The following is a 24,078-nucleotide window of genomic DNA, read 5'->3' on the forward strand; positions in this document are numbered from 1 at the left end:
GAGTACACATGAGAAAGGTGAGAACTAGGTTTAACTCTCACTGAGGCATAACAAAGGGTGTGGGGAAAACATAGGTACAAGCCCTTTGAGAAATCTATGTACAACAGGTGACTTGAATATTAAAGGCTGATCAGGCAGTTGAAGGAACGCAGATAACCTTTGAGAGTTCCCAAGGCCGAACCCTTTTGGGCTAGGGATAAGATAAAGAGAAGGATATCAGAAAGAGAAGCAGAAAGACGATCAATAGATCTTTCTGTGCAAAAATATATGAAGCGTTCCCAACGGCAGGCATATACTGTCTCAGCAGAGGGATGCCTGGCTGCCAGAATAACTTTACAGACTTCGGAAGGAAGGTCGAACGCTGTCAACTGTCGCTGCTCAATCTCTACGCATGAAGGTACAGAGTTGACAGGTTTGGTTGGAGAACTTTTCCCTGCTGTTGATACAGAAGATCTTTCTGAAGAGGCAGCCTGATTGGAGGATCAATGCTCATTTTCAGAAGCTTAGGATACCAGACTCTCCATACCCAGTCCGACGTCACCAGGATTACTTGGGCCCGGTCATTCTTGATCTTCTTGAGAACTCTGGGCAGAAGTGGTTGTAGGAAGCTGGCCTGGTGTGTGGTGGGTACCTAAGGTACTTACGCCTTATACTAGGTCCAGTACTAGAGAGGCAACCCTCCAATAGGAGATAAGAATCACACTAGATATGGTCACTAGTAATCAGAAATAGGCATAAAAAGCATTAGAAAACAGTGCAAAAAGCAATAGACAATAGTGACCCTAGAGGGAACCCAAACCATAAACTAAAAAAATGGAATGTGAATGCAGGAATTCCACCTAGGTAAGTGGAATGTGTACAGGGGAGCTGGGGGAAGTGGGAAACTCCAACAGTAAGAATCACAGTACCCCCCCAGCGACCAGAAGGTAAGGAGTAAGTTACTGGATTTTCTACAAACCACCCAAAGCGATTAAAAAGAAGATATTGCAACACCCAGACAAGACTGCATGAACCCAGCGGTCGATTCCTGAAGAGAAAGACCTGGAAAAGAAGGGGACCAAGTCCGGAAGTCGCAGGAGTGTCCGGTGGTGGCAGGAGCCACTACTCAACCGTCTGGTTGCAGGGGCTGGTCGACGGTAGGACCAAGACGGTCAGCAATGTAGCCCTGGAGTCGGTGAAGAGTTCCTGGAGGATGCAGTTGATGTCCCATATCACATGGAAGATTGTAGTCTGTCTATGGCATGGAAAAGCCACGAACAAGCCTTGGAAAAAGCAAGAGTTGCTGTAGAAGAAAAGTGGAGCTGCTGGGAACCAGCAAGGTCCAAGAGGACACAACCCACAGGGAGGAGTCTCAGGGGATCCCTCGCGATACAGAGAGTCCACAGAAGGCAGCCCCCACAGGAGACCCACTGGAAGAAGATCCAGGAGTCCCAGAGGAGCCTACGCAGCACAATTGAAGAAAGGTTCCCACACAGCAGGAGAAGCACGCAGAGGGCTGTGGGTCGTAGAGAAAAGTGCTAGAGGCTGGAGCAACACAGAGCCTGAAGATTCTTTGGAGGAAATGTCAACAAGCCTTGGCAGCTGCAAGAGATCCGGTGCATGGGGGTACTGACCATCTTGGGAAGGCAAAGCCTTACGTCCACCAAAGTTGGACAGCTGGCAGAGAGGGCAAAGGAGACCATTCCAGACCACCACCAGTGATGCAGGATCCACGCAGCTCAGGATGAGAGGAGTCCACGCAGCCGGTCGTAATTGCTGTTGGTGCCTGCATGCAGGGGAGTGACTCCTTCCCTCTAAGGGAGATTCTTTCTTTCTTCATGTGCAAACTGAAGACCTGCTGCCCTCAGAGGATGCACAGCCAGGGATGGTGCAGAAGCTGGAAAGATACGTGGAAACAATGTTGCAAACAGAGTCTTCGTTTTGGATGCAAATGATCGGTTCCTGGAGGGTCCAGTAGCAGTTCCAATGGCTAGAGGTTGAAGTACAGGTTGCAGAGGAGTCCTGCTGGAATCTTGCAAGCTGAATCTGAGGAGTCACCCAAGAGGGAGACCATAAATTACCCTGAAGGGGAATTAGGGCTCTGACGTCACCTGCCTGTCCTGGCCACTCAGATGCTCCCAGAGGTAGATGCCAGTGCCCCGTGTTAGAAAGGCAGGATCTGGAGGTCCCTGATCAGATGCAGACTGCTTTATGTAAGGAGGGCACCAAATGTGCCCTTCAAAGCATACCAGTGGCTTGGCGAGGTTACCCCTCCCAAGCCATGTAACACATTTCCAAAGGGAGAGGGTGTTATCCCCCTCTGCCAGAGGAAATCCTTTGTTCTGCCTCTCTGGGCTTGAGCTGAACAAACAAGCAGCAGGAGGGCAGAAACCTGTCTGAGGGGTGGCAGCAGCTTGGGCTGCCCGGAAACCCCCAGAAACCTGGTAGGAGCAATGCTCGGGTCCTCTGAGGAGAACCAAGAGTGCATGGACATAAGATTCCAATACTGGCAGCAGTATTGGGGTATGACTCCTACATGTAGGATACCAAACATGCCTAGGTTCGGAGCTACCATTATGGAGCTGGACATAGGTAGTGACCTATGTTCAGTACACGCATAAAATGGTGTCCCAGTACTCATAAAGTCTGTGAAAATTGAGTTTCAGTTCATGGGGGCACCTCTGCTCACGTAGGGGTACCCTCACACACAGGTACCTGCTCTGGGTACCTGGGTACCATATACTAGGGACTTACATGGGGGAACCAGTATGCCAAATGTTGAGTGTGTGTGGTCCAAGCAACCAAATTTAAAGGGAGAGAGCAGAGTCACTAGGGTCCTAGTTAGCAGGATCCCAGTGAACACAGTCAAAACATACTGAGAACAGGCAAATAGTGGGGGTAACCATGCCAGAAAGAGGGAACTGTTCTACAGTGGTATGGGAAAGACGTACAGGAGGCCTGAACTCCACTTGCGACTAACGGCATCGTTGAGCGAGTGCTGCCTTGGAAACTCCAAAGTGCAATATTGCTGACATTGTGCATTCTCTACAGAGGTGAACAGATCTACCCAAGGCTCTCCCAACTGCAGAAAGAGTCCTTGTGCCATGTCAAGATGGAGCACCGCTCGTGATCTTTTAGGCATCGACGGCTGAGTTTGTCTGCCCTGGCGTTCAGACAACCTGCCAGGTGTTGAACCATCAGGGTTATGCCCTGCTGTTCCAGCCATGTCAAGAGACGCAGGGCCTCTTGACAAAGGGTCCACGACCACACACCACTCTGCTTGTTGCAGTACAGTGGTGTTGTCCATGAACACCTGCTCCATCTATGATTTTACAACAGGAAGAAATGCTTTCAATGCCAGTTTGAGCGCCCTGAGCTCCAATACGTTGATATATAGTCCGGATTCCGCTGGACACCAGAGACCTCTGATCTCTGCCTCTCCCAGATGCCCGCCCCATCCCAGAAGTGACAAATCTGACACTACTCTGAGATAAGGTTGGGGAAAGGTGAGGAGTTTGCCTCTGACCCAATCGCAGTTCACTAACCACCACTGCAGATCTTTTGCAGTTCCCTCTGAGATCTGAACCGTGTCAGTGAGATTCTCCTGATGCTGTGCCTATTGGAACTTCAGGTCCCACTGCAGAGCCCTCATATGCCATCAGGCATACTTGACTAATGGGATGCAGGAGGTCATGAAGCCCAACAGCTTCAGAGTCTGTCGCACCAATCCCCCTCTGCCAGAGGAAATCCTTTGTTCTGCCTCTCTGGGCTTGAGCTGAACAAACAAGCAGCAGGAGGGCAGAAACCTGTCTGAGGGGTGGCAGCAGCTTGGGCTGCCCGGAAACCCCCAGAAACCTGGTAGGAGCAATGCTCGGGTCCTCTGAGGAGAACCAAGAGTGCATGGACATAAGATTCCAATACTGGCAGCAGTATTGGGGTATGACTCCTACATGTAGGATACCAAACATGCCTAGGTTCGGAGCTACCATTATGGAGCTGGACATAGGTAGTGACCTATGTTCAGTACACGCATAAAATGGTGTCCCAGTACTCATAAAGTCTGTGAAAATTGAGTTTCAGTTCATGGGGGCACCTCTGCTCACGTAGGGGTACCCTCACACACAGGTACCTGCTCTGGGTACCTGGGTACCATATACTAGGGACTTACATGGGGGAACCAGTATGCCAAATGTGGAGTGTGTGTGGTCCAAGCAACCAAATTTAAAGGGAGAGAGCAGAGTCACTAGGGTCCTAGTTAGCAGGATCCCAGTGAACACAGTCAAAACATACTGAGAACAGGCAAATAGTGGGGGTAACCATGCCAGAAAGAGGGAACTGTTCTACAGTGGTATGGGAAAGACGTACAGGAGGCCTGAACTCCACTTGCGACTAACGGCATCGTTGAGCGAGTGCTGCCTTGGAAACTCCAAAGTGCAATATTGCTGACATTGTGCATTCTCTACAGAGGTGAACAGATCTACCCAAGGCTCTCCCAACTGCAGAAAGAGTCCTTGTGCCATGTCAAGATGGAGCACCGCTCGTGATCTTTTAGGCATCGACGGCTGAGTTTGTCTGCCCTGGCGTTCAGACAACCTGCCAGGTGTTGAACCATCAGGGTTATGCCCTGCTGTTCCAGCCATGTCAAGAGACGCAGGGCCTCTTGACAAAGGGTCCACGACCACACACCACTCTGCTTGTTGCAGTACAGTGGTGTTGTCCATGAACACCTGCTCCATCTATGATTTTACAACAGGAAGAAATGCTTTCAATGCCAGTTTGAGCGCCCTGAGCTCCAATACGTTGATATATAGTCCGGATTCCGCTGGACACCAGAGACCTCTGATCTCTGCCTCTCCCAGATGCCCGCCCCATCCCAGAAGTGACAAATCTGACACTACTCTGAGATAAGGTTGGGGAAAGGTGAGGAGTTTGCCTCTGACCCAATCGCAGTTCACTAACCACCACTGCAGATCTTTTGCAGTTCCCTCTGAGATCTGAACCGTGTCAGTGAGATTCTCCTGATGCTGTGCCTATTGGAACTTCAGGTCCCACTGCAGAGCCCTCATATGCCATCAGGCATACTTGACTAATGGGATGCAGGAGGTCATGAAGCCCAACAGCTTCAGAGTCTGTCGCACCAAAATCCAGGATAGAGGCCGAAACATCTGTATCATAACCTGAATAGCCTGGATTCGCTGCACAGGAGAATAAGCCCGAAGCTGCACTGTGTCCAGAACAGCTCTGATGAAAGGGAGCTTCTGAGATGGAGTTAGGTGTGACTTCAGCACGTTTATAGTGAACTCCAGCAAATGCAGGAGGTTCGCGTAGTCTGAAGGTGGGTGACGACAGTCTGGGGCGAAGAAGCCTTCAACAGCCAGTTGTCGAGGTAGGGGAAGGCTGAAACCCCCAACCTGCGCAGATGAGCTGCTACCACTGCCATCACACAAGGGGCACTTGTAAAGCCGAAGGGTAGCACAGTAAACAAAGTGCTTGTGGTCTACCTTGAACCGCAAGTAGCACCTGTGGGCAGGCAGGATGTGGATTTGAAAATGCGCATCCTGTAAGTCCAGCACTACCATCCAGTCCCCTTGGTCTAGAGCAGACAAGATCTGAGCCAGAGTGAGCATCTTGAATTTCTCCTTTTTGAGGAAGAGACTGACATCCCACAAATCTAGAATAGGATGAAGACCCTTGTTCATTTTTGGGAATCAGAAAGTCGCTGGAATAACAACTAGTGCCCACTTCTGATATCAGAACCCTTTCTATGGCTCTCTTGTCCAAGAGAGTCGCAACTTCCTCGCGGAGCAAGACTAAGTGATCCTTCATCAGCTGTTCTTTTAATGGAGGCATAAAGGGAGGAAAAGACTGGAAGGGGAGGGAATAGCCCTTCTGTATGATCTGCAAGACCCATTTGTCCGATGTTATAGACTGCCAGTGAGGGAGATGAAATTTAATTCTCCCTCCAACTGGATGTGTGTGGTCTTGAAGAATCACACTAGGAGGACTTAGGCGCAGTGGAGGATGGAGGCTGGGTGGTGGACGACTTCTGACAGAGGACGGTGGCTGGTCTGTGGATGGCGTGGTACCCCACCCCTTCCAAAACCTCAAAAGGGGTGAAAGACTGACTGTTGGTGAGGGGGTCATCGAGAGGCCTCAGGACCTGGCCGTATCCTAAGAATCCTCAATACGATCCAGCGCTGAGTCTGCCTTTTCACTAAATAGGCGGGACTCATTGAAGGGCATGTCCATAAGGTTTTCCTGAACATCCCCCAAAAATGTACGAAGGCAGGCGTGCTGACGAAGGGCCACTGTCGACAAAATCGCTCTACCCACCAAGTCAGTCGTGTCCAAACCACACCTATTAGTAAACTTGGCTGCATTTCTCCCATCTTTAAATACTTGTGAGAGAGTGTCCTGCACGCCCTCTAGGACCTGAGGCAGCACCAGCGCCCCAGTATCGCATAAAGTATGGGAAAAACAGCCCAATAGGCATGAGGTGTTTACTGACCTCAATGCCTGGCTGGAAGAAGAAAACATCTTCTTCCCAAGTTGGTCCAGCCTCTTGGATTCCATATCTGGAGGAGCGGAAGGGAGGGTGCCATGGGAAGTGGAGGCATGGACCACAAAGTTCTCTGGGGTGGGGTGGGGTGTTGTGTGAGGAAGTTAGGATCATTTGGAGTTGGGCGATGGCAGCAGCCAGCTTTCCTATTTACAGGAGCCCCTGTATTGCAGCAGGGCATCAGTAAGGGCTTCATTAAAGGGTAACATCAGATCTGATGTGGAAACCCCTGGCTGAAGCACCTTAGTCAGGAGGTTAGTCCCGACCGGCACCATAGGCGGATTTAGGTCCAAGAACTGAGCTGCCCTACACACCACCATAGCATAAGATCTTCCCTCATCCGTAGTGTAGGAAAGTACCATCTTGCCTGGCATGTTACCCCCATATTTCACTGTATATATGTTGTTTTAGTCTATGTGTCACTTGGACCCTGCCAGGCAGGGCCCCAGTGCTCATAAGTATGTGCCCTGTATGTGTTCCCTGAGTGATGCCTAACTGTCTCACTGAGGCTCTGCTAACCAGACCTAAGTGGTTATGCTCTCTCTGCTTTCCAAATTTGTCACTAACAGGCTAGTGACCAATTTCACCAATTTACATTGGCATACTGGTACACTCAAATAATTCCTTAGTATATGGTACTGAGGTACCCAGGGTATTGGGGTTCCAGGAGATCCCTATGGGCTGCAGCATTTCTTTTGCCACCCATAGGGAGCTCTGACAATTCTTACACAGGCCTGCCACTGCAGCCTGCGTGAAATAACATCCACGTTATTTCACAGCCATTTACCACTGCACTTAAGTAACTTATAAGTCACCTATATGTCTAACCTTCACCTGGTGAAGGTTGGGTGCAAAGTTACTTAGTGTGAGGGCACCCTGGCACTAGCAAAGGTGCCCCCACATCGTTCAGGGCAAATTCCCCGGACTTTGTGAGTGCGGGGACACCATTACACGTATGCACTGTACATAGGTCACTACCTATGTACAGCGTCACAATGGTAACACCGAACATGGCCATGTAACATGTCTAAGATCATGGAATTGTCACCCCAATGCCATTCTGGCATTGGGGGGACAATTCCATGATCCCCCGGGTCTCTAGCACAGAACCCAGGTACTGCCAAACTGCCTTTCCGGGGTCTCCACTGCAGTTGCTGCCAACCCCTCAGACAGGTTTCTGCCCTCCTGGGGCCCAGGCAGCCCTGGCCCAGGAAGGCAGAACAAAGAACTTCCTCTGAGAGAGGGTGTAACACCCTCTCCCTTTGGAAATAGGTGTGAAGGCTGGGGAGGAGTAGCCTACCCCAGCCTCTGGAAATGCTTTGATGGGCACAGATGGTGCCCACCTCTGCATAAGCCAGTCCACACCGGTTCAGGGATCCCCCAGCCCCTCTCTGGCGCGAAACTGGACAAAGGAAAGGGGAGGGACCACTCCCCTGACCTGCACCTGCCATCTTGGAAACAGAGGTGTTTGTGACACACTGGATTGCTCTGAGTGGCCAGTGCCAGTGCCAGCAGGTGACGTCAGAGGCTCCTTCTGATAGGCTCTTACCTCTCTTGGTAGCCAATCCTCCTTCCTAGGTAGCCAAACCTCCTTTTATGGCTATTTAGGGTCTCTGCTTTGGGGATCTCACGAATGCAAGAGCTCACCAGGGTTCCTCTGCATCTCCCTCTTCACCTTCTGCCAAAGGATCGACCGCTGACTGCTCAGGATGCCTGCAAAACCGCAACAAAGTAGCAAGACGACTACAAGCAACCTTGTATCGCTTCACCCTGCCGGCTTTCTCGACTGTTTCCAGGTGGTGCATGCTCTGGGGGTAGCCTGCCTCCTTTCTGCACCAGGAGCTCTGAAGAAATCTCCTGTGGGTCGACGGAATCTTCCCCCTGCAACCGGAGGCAACAAAAGACGGCATCACCGGTCCTCTGGGTCCCCTCTCAGCATGACGAGCGTGGTCCCTGGAACTCAGCAACTCTGTCCAAGTGACTCCCACAGTCCAGCGACTCTTCAGTCCAAGTTTGGTGGAGGTAAGTCCTTGCCTCCCCACGCTAGACTGCATTGCTGGGTATCACGTGATTTACAGCTGCTCCAGCTCATGTGCACTCTTCCAGGATTTCCTTTGTGCACAGCCAAGCCTGGGTCCCCGACAATCTAACCTGCAGTGCACAACCTTCTGAGTTGTCCTCTGGCGTCGTGGGACTCCCTTTTGTGACTGCGGGTGGACTCCAGTTCACTTTCCTTCTAAGTGCCTTTTGCGGGTGCTGCCTGCTTCTGTGAGGGCTCCCTGACTTGCTGGGCGCCCCCTCTGTCTTCTCATCCAAGTGGCGACATGCTGGTCCCTCCTGGGCCACAGCAGCATCCAAAAACCCTAACCGCGACCCTTGCAGCTAGCAAGGCTTGTTTGTGGCCTTTCTGCGTGGGAACACCTCTGCAAGCTTATTCACAATGTGGGACATCCATCCTCCAAAGGGGAAGTTCCTAGTCCTCTTCGTTCTTGCAGAACACCAAGCTTCTTCCACCCGGTGGCAGCTTCCTTGCACCCTCAGCTGGCATTTCCTGTGCTCCTGCCCACTCTCGACACTGTTGCGACTCTTGGACTTGGTCCCCTTGTCTTACAGGTACCCAGGTCCGGAAATCCACTGTTGTTGCATTGCTGGTGTTTGTTCTCCTTGCAGAATCCCCCTATCACGACTTCTGTGCTCTCTCGGGATAGTAGGTGCACTTTACACCTAGCTTTCAGGGTCTTGGGGTGGGCTATTTTTCTAACCCTCACTGTTTTCTTACAGTCCCAGCGACCCTCTACAAGCTCACATAGGTTTGGGGTCCATTCGTGGTTCGCATTCCACTTTTGGAGTATATGGTTTGTGTTGCCCCTATACCTATGTGCTCCTATTGCAATCTACTGTAACTTTACATTGCTTGCATTACTTCCTTTTGCTATTATCTGCATAGTTTTGGTTTGTGTACATATATCTTGTGTATATTTCTCATTCTCATACTGAGGGTACTCACTGAAATACTTTTGGCATATTGCCATAAAAATAAAGTACCTTTATTTTTAGTATATCTGTGTATTGAGTTTTCTTATGATATTGTGCATATGACACCAGTGGTATAGTAGGAGCTTTACATGTCTCCTAGTTCAGCCTAATAATGCTTTGCCATAGCTACCTTCTATCAGCCTAAGCTACTAGAAACACCTCTTCTACACTAATAAGGGATAACTGGACCTGGCACAAGGTGTAAGTACCTCTGGTACCCACTACAAGCCAGGCCAGCCTCCTACACGTAGCAACAGTAGGAGGTGAGAGCATGCCAATATCTGAAGAGGTGTCCAGTCCACTGGTTTCTCTTAACTCTTCATACCAGTCCATTTGCTCCAACCCAATTCCTCACCAATGCCTGGTTGATCATAATAAGACTCAGGCAATGATCTGGCCCCTGCTGGAGTCGTCAGCTCTGGAATCGGCATCGCATGACACCATTCCGGCTCTAGATCATCAGGTATGAGAAAGGGGTTTGTGCCACTAGTGGGTGCCAGGGGCGTGGGGAGTGTTGATGTTGGGAACGAAACCACAGGAGGGCAACTGTGTGGACTCGGCATTGTTCCAGATCCGATATAGGATCCAAGAGACCCCATTGGCGCCGAAGCCGCCGGCGGTGGAACCTGATGGGGTTTCTGCTGATCCCGCAGGGCCCAAAGGCACACAAGCGGGGGCAACCCGCTCAAATACGAGACACATGGCCTGGTAAAACTTTTTGAACTGAGTGGGGATCGCTCTGGCTCCCGGAAACAGGGGAGGCTCAAAGTTGTCCCTGGCAGGGGCTCCGTGGAACTGTGCTCGAAACATCGACATTCCTGACTCGCCTTGTCAGCCGACAGACAAGGTAAAGTCGAAGTCCAATCGGACTTTTTCTTCCTGTGACTCTTCCCCGGGTGCCTGGAGAATCTCAACTGAGATGAAGAGGACTCGAGGCTCCTGGAGCGGTCCTGCGACCTCCTCCTCGACCAGGACTGTGACCTCCGAGGTGTAGTGGCAACCGAGGTCGACAGCCAGACCGCCACGAGCTTCAGGGACCGCTCTCTCAAAACTTTCAGAGCCATGGCTCCAGCAGTCGGCACACAAGTTTGAGTCGTGGTCTCGGTCCAAACACCAGAGACATACCTTATGGGGATCCATCACCAACATGGCTCGGTGGCAGGCGCTGCATGGCTTGAACCCAGTCTTCCTAGATGACATTCTCACATAAACTTGAAAAAACCTTCGACAAAAAGGTAAAAAAAAAGGCCTGTCAGAAAAAACAGAGGGTAGCTTGATACTGGTTCTGCGCTAACCGGCCCAGAAGTAAAAGAACTGACATACGCGCGCCTGGGTGGTGCCTTTATAAATGACCATCGCATCACAAACCGCTCCAATGATGCCACACAGATCCGAACTATGCCACCTGACGGCGTGCGCAAGGGTATTGCTCTGCAAAATTCCAGATTCCAAGCTGACACCAGGAAATTCTAAGGTAAGGAATCTGCAGCTAGAAGTCTCTATCAGATACAAAAAGTAGCTCCATGTAAAGGCTTGATATGGCAGGAGATCTTATGGAACCATGGAGGACCCACAGGTGATAGGGATCTTTTGTGAACTTGGGGTGCCCATGAGAACAAACTGTTGGGAAGGTAGAAGCAGAACCAGCGAAGAACACTGCTGGTAAATCCCATTCAAGACTCCAGGGTATGCATGAGGGTGGAATGGTCCACTGCGCTGAAGGTGGCTGGGAGGTCCAGCAATATCAGAAGACAGGGGTCCTATTCATTTATGGTCAAGAGAACATTGTCTATGATGTGTAAGGTAACTATCTTCGTGCTACACTGTGCACTGAATTAGCTGCAAAGCAGACACCACTGCTGTGATTTTGGAGTTCAGAATAAACTGCTTTGTCAATGATCTTGCCTATGAATGGTAGCTAGGTGATGGGTCAGTAGCTGATGTGGTCATCAGTATCTAGAGAAGGCTTCTTTAGGAGTGGGAGGATCTGGACTGCCTTGAGAGTATCTGAGAAGATGCCTCGAGTGAAGGAGGCATTGACAGTGTTAAGCAGGGGTAACAGACGGTCTGAAGAGAAAATATGATGAAGGACGGTAATAGGACATCATCTACATGAAAAACGTGGCTTTAAGGGAGTTGAGTAGGTCAGAGAAATCTGGGAGAAAGAGGGCTTTGAAGGATTCCGATTATTGGATTTTACAGGAAGGGTTGGTGTAAGAACTCAAGCTGGCTTAGTGCCATCAATGAGCTATCTATCTTCTGTATATTTTCGCTGAAGAAAAGTTGATAGCACTGCAATTTTATGTGGAGTAAGGAATAGTTGAGTCCTGCACGGGGTTAATGCAGTGCGCAATTGTCTTGTACACCGTTCTGCTTCTGTTTATGGCTTCACTGATGGCGTTGGTATAGTACTTTGCTTTGGCTGATGTGATGAGCTATCTCAGCGATGCATGGAAGGACTATAATGGGATCAATAAGTGAAACATTTTATTCCGTTTTCTCTCATCTACAGCTGAGTTCATTATTGTCAAAAGGTCTTGAGAGTAACAGGGTTCTGAAGGCTTTGACTTGCACCTGCATGTTGTTATTGAGGTACAGATCATCAAATAGATTTTCATAAGCTCAATCTTGTTTAGAGGGGTCTTGACGTCAGAAATGGAGTTAATAGGGTGAGATACGAGTTCAAGCATTAGGTTGTCTATGGAGAAGTATCTGAAGGTTTAGGCAGGAGATCTTGCAGGCCAACTTGTTTTAATCTCAATTGTTAAATATGACTACAATTTGTCTAAACAACTTCATTTGGTAATGTACATTTACTGGCATGCCAGCTAGGAGGACCTTATGTGAGCAATGACCCTCAACCAAACTAAACAACCGTAATGAATAGCATAATATAATATGCACATCTGCAATCCACTACTTATTGTTGGTGAACTATAGCTAACTAAACATACTAACAATAATTTGACCACAATAATTTATTTTCTGTTAAATCATATTCCCATACAGATTCACCAACTCTGTTAAAGCAATAGATGTATCCAGAGGAGAATACTAGTACATTACATTAAAGCAGTTGTTAACAAGATAACCAGAAGAAGTTGGAGAATTTCAATGTCTAGTGTAAAAATACGATTTTTGCAGTGACCAGCTCTTTTTCTTAGTCACTTAGCAGAAAGAGCCTTGCCAATTCCAATGCTTGCCAACCAAAAAGCTATTTTTAATTCTTAGAATTATGGTACTCACCTCAAAATATGTATTAATGTATTCTGAAACAATGAGTTCTGACTTTGGTTTATTTTGGCAGTAAACTATATACATGTGAAGCCTCCTCTCCTGTCAAGAAAAGAAACCAAGTAGTATTATTTATTAGCCATGACTATTAGCAGCACATATTCAGGAGAATCCAAAGCAAGAGATACTTCAAAATCAAAGGATAAAGGGAATTATGGACTCTCCAACATGTTATTAAATCTCTTCTGCACTAGTGCTTAACCAGACAAACGGTTAAACATAAAACTGTTTGTGATTCTACCATCTCTTTACCTTTTATTATATTTTCTTAAATTACTCTTTAGACTGTTTTATTGTTGCAACTTGCATATTAAGGATACAGTAACTAATTCTAAGGTTTGTGAGAGGATGGGGGTTGACCGATGTTACAACGCATGCTTTTACCACACATTGTTTACAACACGTCTTTACCACAATTCTACCTTTACCACACAGTTAAGTATTAACAAAGTAAGTGAAAATAATGTTGTTTTTTTTTCACGGTAAAAAATACTAATTTTAAAGTTTACACTATAATTAGATGAATTTGACAGTGTCAACATTAACGTTTTGAACAAACAAATAGCAAAGAAATTCACCAGTTATAGTTAGCAGCACTAACTTGCATCCCACTTTACACTGCTTATGACCTCACACATGACATGTTCTATGACATCACTGATGACATTTTAAATTGCATCATTGACAACCTCATAATATACAATTATTTTTTACCCTTAATTTCACAAAAGCCATTGAAAGGATTTACACCAAATCACATAAAGCACTATCTGCGGACCAAGATCTAGCTTCCTGCCTGGTATAATTCTGTTCAATAGATTTTGCAGAAGCCCTTCCTAAAGAAATCTATGAAAAAGGCATAAGGATTTTATGTTTTGGTACCCCGCCCTTTGACGGATCACCCCAAAACTTTCCAGAAAGAATCTGAGGTGGATGAACCCTTGAAAGAAAATGCCTCTTTTTGACATGGTCATTCCCCACTTTTTGCCACTGTAACTGAGGGTTTTCGACTACGGTGCACTGGGTTCCTGCTAAACAGGACCCCAGTGACAGTGCTCTTTTTCCAAAAACAGGTAACATGGTGTATGTAGGAAAGTACCATCTTTCTTGGGAAGTTATCCCCATTTTTACCTGTATGTCAGTATGTTTTTGCCTGTCTCACTGGGATTCTACTGATCAGGACCCCAGTGGGGGAGGGGGGATAAGAGAGAGAGAGAGAGAGAGAGAGAGAGAGAGAGAGTGTGTGTGTGTGTTGCTTAACTGTGTCACAGAGGCTCTGCTAAACAGAACCTCAGTGCTTATGCTCTCTCTGCTTTTAAATTTCTCACCATAACCTAGTGACTTTTGTGTGTGTGTGGTGCTTAACTGTGTCACAGAGGCTCTGCTAAACAGAACCTCAGTGCTTATGCTCTCTCTGCTTTTAAATTTCTCACCATAACCTAGTGACTTGATTTACCAATTTCAATTGGCATACTGGACCCCCTCATAAGTCCCTAATATATGGTACCTATGTATTCAGGGCATTAGGGTTCCAAGAAATCCTTATGGGCTGCAGCATTTCTTTTGCCACCCATAAGGAGCTCAGACAAACCCTTCCACAGGCCTGCCAATGCAGCCTGCGTGAAGAATATTGCACACACTATTTCACAGCCATTTTCACTGCACTTAAGTAACTTATAAGTCACCTATATGTCTAACCCTCACCTAGTGAAGGCTAGGTGCAAAGTTACTAAGTGTGAGGGCACCCTTGCACTAGCAAAGGTGCCCCCACATAGTTCAGGGCCAATTCCCGGGACTTTGTGAGTGCGGGGACGCCATTACACATGTGCACTTCATATAGGTCATTACCTATAGGTAGCTTCGCAATGGTAACTCTGAATATGGCCATGTAAGGTGTCTAAGATCGTGGAATTAACCCTCATTCCAAATCTGATACTGGGGAGCCAATTTCATGCATCCTGGGGCTCTACCATGGACCCCCAGTACTGGCTCTCTGAGGTTTGCAATGCAGCTACAGCTGCTGCCACTTCACAGACAGGGGTCTGCCGTCCTGGGGTCTGAGCAGCTCAGTCACAGGAAGGCAGCACAAAGCATTTCCTCTGGGAGAAGGGTGTTACATCCTCTCCCTTTGGAAATAGGTGTAACAAGCTGGGGAAGGGTAGACTCCCCAGCCTCTGGAAATGCTTTGAAGGGCACAGATGGTGCCCTCCTTGCATAAGCCAGTTTACACCAGTTCAGGGACCCCCAGACCCTGCTCTGGCGCAAACTGGATAAAGGAAAGGGGAGTGACCACTCCCCTGTCTTTCCCCACCCCAGGGGTGGTGCCCAGAGCTACTCCAGTGTGTCCCAGACTTCAGCCATCTTATTTTCCAAGCTGTGGGGCAGTCTGGAGGGCTCTGAGTGGCCAGTGCCAGCAGGTGACATCAGAGACCCCTCCTGATAGGTCCATACCTGATAAGGTAGCCAATCCCCCTCTCAGAGCTATTTAGTGTCTCTCCTGTGGGTTTCTCTTCAGATTCTAATTGCAAGTTTCCAGCAGGAATCCTTTGCAACTACTACTTCATCCTCTGACCTTGGAATCAACCGCAGACTGCTCCAGGAACCACTGTAACAGCAACAAAGTATCCAGAAGGGCTACTTTTCCTCTGCAACTTCAGCTCGAGCCAGAAACTGCAACAGTTTCCATGGTGTGCATGCTCTGGAGACTCCCTGTCTTCACCCTGCACCAGAAGGACAGCAGAAAATCCCGTGGAGTGAGGGAGTCGCTTCCCTACTCAAGCAGGCACTTTCTAAGTCAACAACCGATTCTCTTGGACTCCTCTCCTGGCAACGAGCGTGCTCCTTGGAACACTGATGGCGGATGCCTTCGACACAGACTGTCCTGAGGACCTACTGTCCCAATTTGAAGGAGGTAAGACCTTGCCTTCCCCCAGTACGACAGTACCCATGTGCACCGCGTCTTCTTCACCTCCTGAGGCTTTTGTGCACTATTTGCAAACTTCCTTCGCACACAGCCTGGCCCAGGTCCGCAGCACTCTATCATGCAACGCTCAACTCGCTGTGTTGACCTCCGGCAGCGTGGGACCCTCCTTTGTAGTGCTGCACGAACCGCATTTCGCACCTCGTTTCCCCGTGTCCTGGGACTCCTGTGGGTGCTGTCTGATCTTCTGAGGGCTCTCTGAAGTGCTGAGAGCCCCCTGTAGGAAGTTGGCTCTGTATATACTATTTCAAAGTAAGAAATAGTGTGCAGAGAGTCCAAGGGTTCCCCTTAGAGGTAAGATAGTGGCAAAAAGAGATAATTCTAATGCTCTATTTTGTGGTAGTGTGGTTGAGCAGTAGGCTTATCAGAGGGTAGTGTTAAGCATTTGTTTTACACCCACAGGCAATAAATGAGGAACACACACTCAAAGACTTACTCCAGGCCAATAGGTTTTTATATACAAAAATAAATTTTCTTAGTTTACTTTAAGAACCACAGGTTCAAGATTTACAAGTAATACTTCAAATGAAAGGTATTTCACTTAGGTACTCTAGGAACTTTGAATAATCACAATAGCATGTACAGTCTTTGAAAAAATGGCAATAAGCTATTTTAAAAGTGGGTGCTTAGTGCAAAAATCAACAGCTCCTGGGGGAGGAAGGTAAAGGTTAAGTCTGCAGGTAAGGAAAACACATACAAGTCTCAAAGTTGGGTCCAAGGTAGCCCACCGTTGGGGGTTCAAGGCAACCCCAAAGTTACCACACCAGCAGCTCAGGGTCGGTCAGGTGCAGAGGTCAAAGAGGTGCCCAAAACACATAGGCTTCAATGGAAAACAAGAGTGCCCTGGTTCCAGTCTGCCAGCAGGTAAGTACCCGCGTCCTCGGGGGGAAGACCAGGGGGATTTTGTAGGGCACCGGGGGGACACAAGCAGGCACAGAAAGTACACCCTCAGTGGCACAGGGGCGGCAGGGTGCAGAGTGCAAACCGGCGTCAGGTTTTAGATAGGAAGTAATGGAGGGACCAATGGGTCACTGCACATTGCAGGCAGGCGTGGGGGGGGCTCCTCGGGGTAGCCACCACCTGGGCTAGGCAGAGGGTCGCCTGGGGGTCACTCCTGCACTGGAGTTCGGTTCCTTCAGGTCCTGGGGGCTGCGGGTGCAGTGTTGTTTCCAGGCGTCATGTCCCTTGTTACAGGCAGTCGCGGTCAGGAGGAGCCTCTGGATTTCCTCTGTAGGTGTCGCTGTGGGCGCTCAGGGGGGTTGTCTCTGGCTACTCACGAGCTCGCAGTTGCCGGGGAGTCCTCCCTGAAGTGTTGGTTTTCCGCAGGTCGAGCCGGGGGCGTCGGGTGCAGAGTGGAAAGTCTCACATGAAGTCTTTAAAATTGTTTCTTTGTTGCAAGAAAGTTGCAGGTTGTTGAACAGGGCCGCTGTTCACTGGAGTCTCTTGGTCCTTGGTTGCAGGGCAGTCCTGTGAGGCTTCAGAGGTCGCTGGTCCCTGTTGGATGCATCGCTGTTGCAGTTTTCTTGGAAGTTGGGAGACAGGTCGGTAGGGCTGGGGCCAAAGCAGTTGTCGTCTCCTTCTTCACTGCAGGGCTTCAGGTCAGCAGTCCTTCTTCTTGTTAAGGTTGCAGGAATCTCGTTTCCTAGGTTCTGGGGAGCCCCTAAATACTGAATTTAGGGGGGTGTTTAGGTTTGGGAGGGCAGTATCCAATGGCTACTGTCCTTGAGGGTGGCTACACCCTCTTTGTGCCTCCTCCCTGTGGGGATGGGGGCACATCCCAAATCCTATTGGGGGAATCCTCCATCCACAAGATGGAGGATTTCTAAAAGTAAGGGTCTCCGCACAATAAATGCACACTGATGCCAGTGTGGGATTTATTGTAAAATACACCCAGAGGGCATCTTAGAGATGCCCTCTGAATACCAGTCCGACTCCTAGTGCAAGGCTGACCAGTTTCTGCCAGCCTGCCACAGCCAACCTGTGGCCAGGAACAAAGCCTGTACTGGGTGGAGGTGCTTCTCACCTACCTCTGCAGGAACTGTAACAAATGGCGGTGAGCATCAAAGGTTCATACCTTTTGTTAGAGCACCCCAGGGCATCCCAGCTAGTGGAGATGCCCGCCCCTCCGGCCACTGCCCCCACTTTTGGCAGCAAGGCAGGAGAGGATAGTGAGAAAAACAAGGAGGAGTCACCCTCCAGTCAGGACAGCCCCTAAGGTGCCCTGAGCTGAGGTGACCCCTGCCTTTAGGAATCCTCCATCTTGAGATTGGAGGATTCCCCAAATAGGATTAGGGATGTGCCCCCCTCCCCTCAGGGAGGAAGCACAAAGAGGGTGTAGCCACCCTCCAGGACAGTAGTCATTGGCTACTGCCCTCCAGACCTAAACACACCCCTAAACTTAGTATTTAGGAGTGACCCAAAACCCAGAAAATCAGATTCCTGTAACCTACACAAAGAAGAAGGACTGCTGACCTGAAAGCCCCGCAGAGACGATGGAGATGACAACTGACTTGGGCCTAGCCCTCCCGGCCTGTCTCCAGACCCAAAGAACCTGCACAGTGACGCATCCCACAGGGACCAGAGACCTCTGAGGACTCAGAGGACTGCCCTGTAACCGAAGGACCAAAAACTCCAGAGAACAGCCGCACTGTTCACCAACTTTGAAACAACATATAAAGAACTCACTCTTCCCGTAGGAAGTGTGAGACTTCACACTCTGCACCTGACGCCCCCGGCTCGAGCTCCAGAGAACAAACACAGCAGAGAGGACTCCTAGGGGACTGAGACGACGTGAGTAACCTAAGTCGTTCCCCCTGCACGCCCACAGCGATATCTGCAGAGAGGATCCAGAGGCTCCCCCTGACCGTGACTGCCTGATAACAAGGAACCCAACGCCTGGACCAAGCAGTGCACCTGCAGCCCCCAGGACCGAGAGGAACCAACCTCCAGTGCAGGAGTGACCAACAGGCGGGCCTCTCCCTAGCCCATCGGTGGGTGGCCCGAGAATCCACCCTGTGCCCTGCCTGCATCATGTAAGTGACCCCTGGGTCCCTCCATTGCTTTCAATAGCAAACACAATGCCAAATTTGCACACTGCACCCGGCTGCCCCTGTGCCACTGAGGGTGTGTTTTGTGTGCCTGTTTGTGTCCCCCCCAGTGCTCTACAAAACTCTCCTGGTCTGCTCCCCGAAGACGCAGGTACTTACCTGCCAGCAGACCTGAACCAGAGTACCACTGTTCTCCAAAGGCGCCTATGTGTTTTGGGCCCTCCTTTAACCTTTGCACCTCACCGGCCCTGTGTTGCTGGTGCGGTGACTTTGGGGGTGCCTTGAACCCCAAACGGGGGGCTGCCTATGCCCAGGAGAATGACTGAGTAAGTGCTTTACTTACCTGAGAAACCTAACCAGACTTACTTCCCCCAGGAACTGTTGACTTTTGCAGTGTGTCCACTTTTAAAATAGCTTATTGACATTTTAACCTATACTGTATGTACTACTGCTTCAATTCAAAGTTCCCTACTTACCTGTGTGGAGTACCTTGCATTTTATGTATTTACTTTAAATATTGAATCTTGTGGTTCTAAAATAAACGAAGAAAAGAAAAGATATTTTTCTATATAAAAACTATTGGCCTGGAGTTAAGCCTTTGAGTGTGTGTTCTTCATTTATTGCCTGTGTGTGTACAAAAAAATGCTTAACACTACCCTCTGATAAGCCTACTGCTCGACCACACTACCACAAAATAGAGCATTAGAACGATCTAATTTTGCCACTATCAACCTCTAAGGGAAACCCTTGGACTCTGTGCACACTACATCTCACTTTGAGACAGTACATACAGAGCCAAATTCCTACACATACCAAGGCCAGGATCTTCCAAGACACTGCTGCCTTTGGTATGTAAACCCCACCTGCTTCGCTAGTCCTGGGTGTAGCCACCCCCCCTGCCCTGAGAAATATGTGCACCAGGACAAGAGGGTAAATTAGCGAGTCAGCAGGCGTGTACCACCCTGAGCTAAAAACACCCCTAAGGTGGGCTACTCGAAGTGGACATTCGAAGAAGGGTTCCAATATCTTGGTTTTGGTCAGTACTAGGCCCTCTGAGATAGGGATATGCCCACTTCCCACAGGAAGTGGTCATAACGGGGTGTAGACACCCCCAAGGGAAAGTAGCCCATTGGCTACTATCCTACACCCCTAAATTCAGTATTCAGGTGGCTCATCAACCCCAGAAGCTAGATTTGCCTGACAAGAAGAAGAAGAGGACAAAGAAGTGCCAGAAGAAGGAGAACTGGGCACGCCTGGTAAACTTGTGGCATTAAACCTTGCCTGCTTACCTGCTGCCATCCCAACAATTGAGACGTCATGGCTCATCCTCCAGCAGTGGGGACTCCAAAAGCCTTGGAGATTCTCCAGCACTTCACCAGCCCATCAGCATCTCCATTTGAAAGGAGGAGTCACCAACCGAAAAGTCCAGTTCACCAGCCTGCAGACTCCCGGTTCCACTGTCACAGGTGCCGTCCAGGAGGAGGTCTCTGTGCTCCAAAAAGTCAGTCCTGTCTCCTCACCAACTGAGAAGACCGAAGGATCCACTGGAGTTGAGTTGCACCAACACCTGGGGTACTGGACCCTTTGCACCAACCAAGGCTCGTTGAAGCTCAACCCAGACTCCAACAGCAGAACCGAAGACCTGCTGGCGAAGGACATCAGCATCACAGAGGACAGCCTTTCTTAATCATCTAGTTGGCCTGTTCTGTCTCTCCTTCTGTAGGTCACCCTAAGAACCATGTGCACCTTGAAGCAGCAGCACCTTCGCTAAGGATCTAAAGGACCCGAGCACCCCGGCATGGGTGCACAACTTCCAACGGTGTCTCCCTGCTCTCCAGATGCCCACTGATGAGCCCTACTGTTGAGAGCTCCTGGACTTGTTCCCAAGTCCCCGCACCAGGGATGCCCCTCGTCACCAAGTGTTTGGTGTGCAGGAACCAGACACCACTGTACCAGGATTCTCCTGGGCAGGAAATCCTGAACTTCTGGTCTTCTCGATAACTTTGCACCCGTAGCACCTGTAGGAGGCTGGCCTGGCTTATAGTGGGTACCTTGTGGTACTTACACTTTGTGCCAGGTCCAGTTATCCCTTATTAGTAGATTAGAGGAGTTCTAGCAGCTTAGGCTGATAGAGGTAGCTATAGCAGAGCAGCTTAGGCTGAACTAGGAGACATGCAAAGCTCCTACTATACCACTTATATCATATAGCACTATATCATAAGAAAACACAATACTCAAAGTTACTAAAAATAAAGGTACTTTATTTTAGTGACAATATGCCAAAAGTATCTCAGAGGATATACTCCCTTTGGAGGTAAGTAATGTACACAAATTATATAGACACAAACCAAACCAAAATCAGCTAAGTAACAGTTTGAAAAGTAGTGCAAACAATGTAGAATCACAATAGAATGCAATAGGGAGAAAAAGGCCTAGGGGCAACACAAACCATATACTCCAAATGTGGAATGCAAACCACGAATGGACCCCAGGCCTAGTGTAGGGTGTAGAGGGTCGCTGGGAGTGTAAGAAAACACTAAGGGTGTCCAAGATACCCCACCCCAAGACCCTGAAAAGTAGGAGTAAAGTTACCCTACTACCCTAGAAAGACAGTAAAGTCGAGATAGGGGATTCTGCAAGAAAAACAACTGACTTTTTGTTGTTATACATGACCCTAAGGAAGGCTGGAAATTTCAGCTGGACCGAGACCCCCAAAGATTTGAAAATCTCCAACCGTTTCCCCAGTTCCCACTGCCTATCCATAGTCACCCTGGATAGGTCAGATCTAATCTCAAACACAAAATCCTTCACTCTTAAGGACTTCTGTTTCAATGCTCTAGATAAAATCTTTTCCTTCATCTGGTACGACAAAAAGTTTATCAAAATTTTCCGAGGTCTACTACTGTTTGTTCGTAGCTTAAAGGGGTCTCGATGGATTCTCTGAATATCCTTCCCGATGTCATCCTCGGTCTCCTCCAGATCCACTGCTGATTTGATTAGTGATACTACAAAGGCTTTAAGATCGCTCCCTTCCGCACCTTCCGGCACTTTCAGCAGTTTTAGATTATTTCTTCTTGAATAGTTTTCCATCTGCTCCACCCTGTTTTTTAGAGCCTGTTCGCTCCTCTTCAATGTATCGATCTCGCCCTTATGCTGTACCAGCTCCTCCTTCATACCCCCCATCGCTTCTTCCAGGGCCTGCGTTCTTTCCATTACGGCGTAAAAAATGTTTTCAAAATTAGCACAAACCTCTCTTATCTCCCCCTGATTTACTTCTGAGTTCGCAAAGCCCTTTTTTACATCCTCAGAAATGGACAAGATTAACGCCTCCAACGAGGAACTCAGTAAAGGGGAGATCACCGAGGCAGCTTGAGGGGGCTCCAGCACTGCCAACTTAGGTGCGAAGTTTTGAACCTCTGAAGGGTTATCGTTTGGCGTCTGAACTGGTACTGGGACCGTCTGTTCTTCTCCTGGCCGTGGCGGGGGGGACCTCGTCCCCTCCCTGCCCTCAACTGTACCGTTTTCCACCTGCCTGGTGGTAACCTCCATTGCAACTCTAACCTGCCCAGGGGTAAGTGTAACTACCTCAGGTCTCACTTTAAAAAAAGATCTTAGAGAGGGCGTCAACTTATCTCTACCCTTAAGCTTGCTCTCTCCCGCTTTCCTCCCCGCACTCCTACCACCTTTCCCAGGTTTAGGTCTCAGGGTTTTTTTTTTTGCTGATCCTCCCTTGTCCCCCTTCTCCTCTGTAATCGCAGCCAAATTGTCCTGGGGCGACTGGACCGTCCCCTCCACTCTTGTTAAGGGAAGCAGGGGAGCAGGGAAGACGCCCCACGCTGCCTCACCGTTTTCTTCCTGACTCCCTTCTCTGGATTCTCTTTGGGTTGCTCTCCCACCCGCAACTTCTCAGTTGCTGCTCCGCCCGTTCTGCAGCTACCGCTGCCGCTATTCCCCCAAAGGGGAATTCGTGCCACGCTTTTACGGGTCCGGCGCAGCTCCAGCGCAGCCCGGTGCCACCAGACAGCCCCCGCTGTCCTCCAGACTGCCTCGGGTCTCACTAATTGCGGCGCGCACATCCGTGTGCTTGCAGCCACAGCTCGCTCGGCCACTGCGACCTGCCACGCCCCAAGGAACCGGAACAGGAAGCGCCCTAGCGCGCTACGTGACCTCCGTAGCCCGCCATGTTCTCCGCCTGTATAACATCAGAGACATTAGTGAAGCGGATGAATTATTGGTTGTGGTCAAAAATGCGCAGTCTACTGAATAAGGCTGCGTGTAATGTGCAATGATGAAATTCTCCCAGGAACCTGGGGGCGCTCTAAAAATTGGATCATTATGGTCCTTAGTTGGGGGGGGTTCTCCACGGGTGGGGGTGGAGGGGGGGAGGTTTAGGGTTGGGGAGGGGGAGTTGGAAGAAAGTAAAAAGTAGTGCCTCGTTCAGCCCAGCTATCTGTTACCTAAGATTGATAGATGGTTAGCAGGGAGGGAAGCCAGAGGATGCAGAATATACCATTACAAATTCTTTCATGGAATGTCAACGGCTTAAGGGTGCGAGGAAGAAGGGAACGAATATTACAGTATCTGCAGGATTCTACGGCACAAGTTTTAGTTTTGCAGGAAACACATCTCACAAAGGTGGAGTGTACTAACATAGTACAAAAACTAAGATGGGTTCGAACATTTGCATGTACAGAACACAACTATCATAATAAAGGGGTGGCAATTTTAATTAAACATGCACAGCAGGGGGGGTGGCAATCCTGGAGTCTAGATCAGATTTAGCATGGCGATGGGTGATAGCTAAAATACAATTTGGGGGTCGGAATCTGGTTTTAGCAGGCTACTATGGGCCCAACTGCGACGATATAGAACCCTTAAAGCAGCTTTTTTCTCAGCTTCTGGAATTTTCGGACCCGGTGATTTTGATGGGTGACTTCAATGTGGTATTAGACAATGAGTTGGATAGGCATAACTGTAAATCACGAGGTACACCTAAGTCGCAACAGTATTTAAGAAGAATGATGAAGGAATTGGGTTTGTGCGATATTTGGAGGCAAAGGGCAGGGAATAGCAGGGACTTTTCTTTTTTTAATAAGAAATATAGACATGCGTCGCGAATTGATTATTTTCTGTTAGATATGCGTTTGAGAGAGGAGGTGAAGAATACTGCGTATCTGCCCTCG

At 49.0% G+C, this 24,078-nt stretch overlaps 1 protein-coding gene across 5 annotated transcripts in view; it reads right to left on the bottom strand.

Annotated features, from left to right (window-relative positions):
• The window catches only part of TRIO (trio Rho guanine nucleotide exchange factor), a 3,522,386-nt gene that overhangs the window by 1,045,625 nt on the left and 2,452,683 nt on the right, over positions 1 to 24,078 (bottom strand). For all 5 annotated transcript variants that reach the window (XR_011200906.1, XM_069219639.1, XM_069219640.1 and 2 more), the window contains exon 42: positions 12,821 to 12,910. Coding sequence is in view for 4 of the 5 variants with exons in the window: in XM_069219639.1 (XP_069075740.1) it covers positions 12,821 to 12,910 (90 nt within the window). In the remaining variant the exon portion in view is untranslated. The remainder of the gene's footprint in view (positions 1 to 12,820; positions 12,911 to 24,078) is intronic.

This window comes from Pleurodeles waltl, chromosome 2_2 (assembly GCF_031143425.1).
Source record: "Pleurodeles waltl isolate 20211129_DDA chromosome 2_2, aPleWal1.hap1.20221129, whole genome shotgun sequence".
NCBI classification, from domain to species: domain Eukaryota; kingdom Metazoa; phylum Chordata; class Amphibia; order Caudata; family Salamandridae; genus Pleurodeles; species Pleurodeles waltl.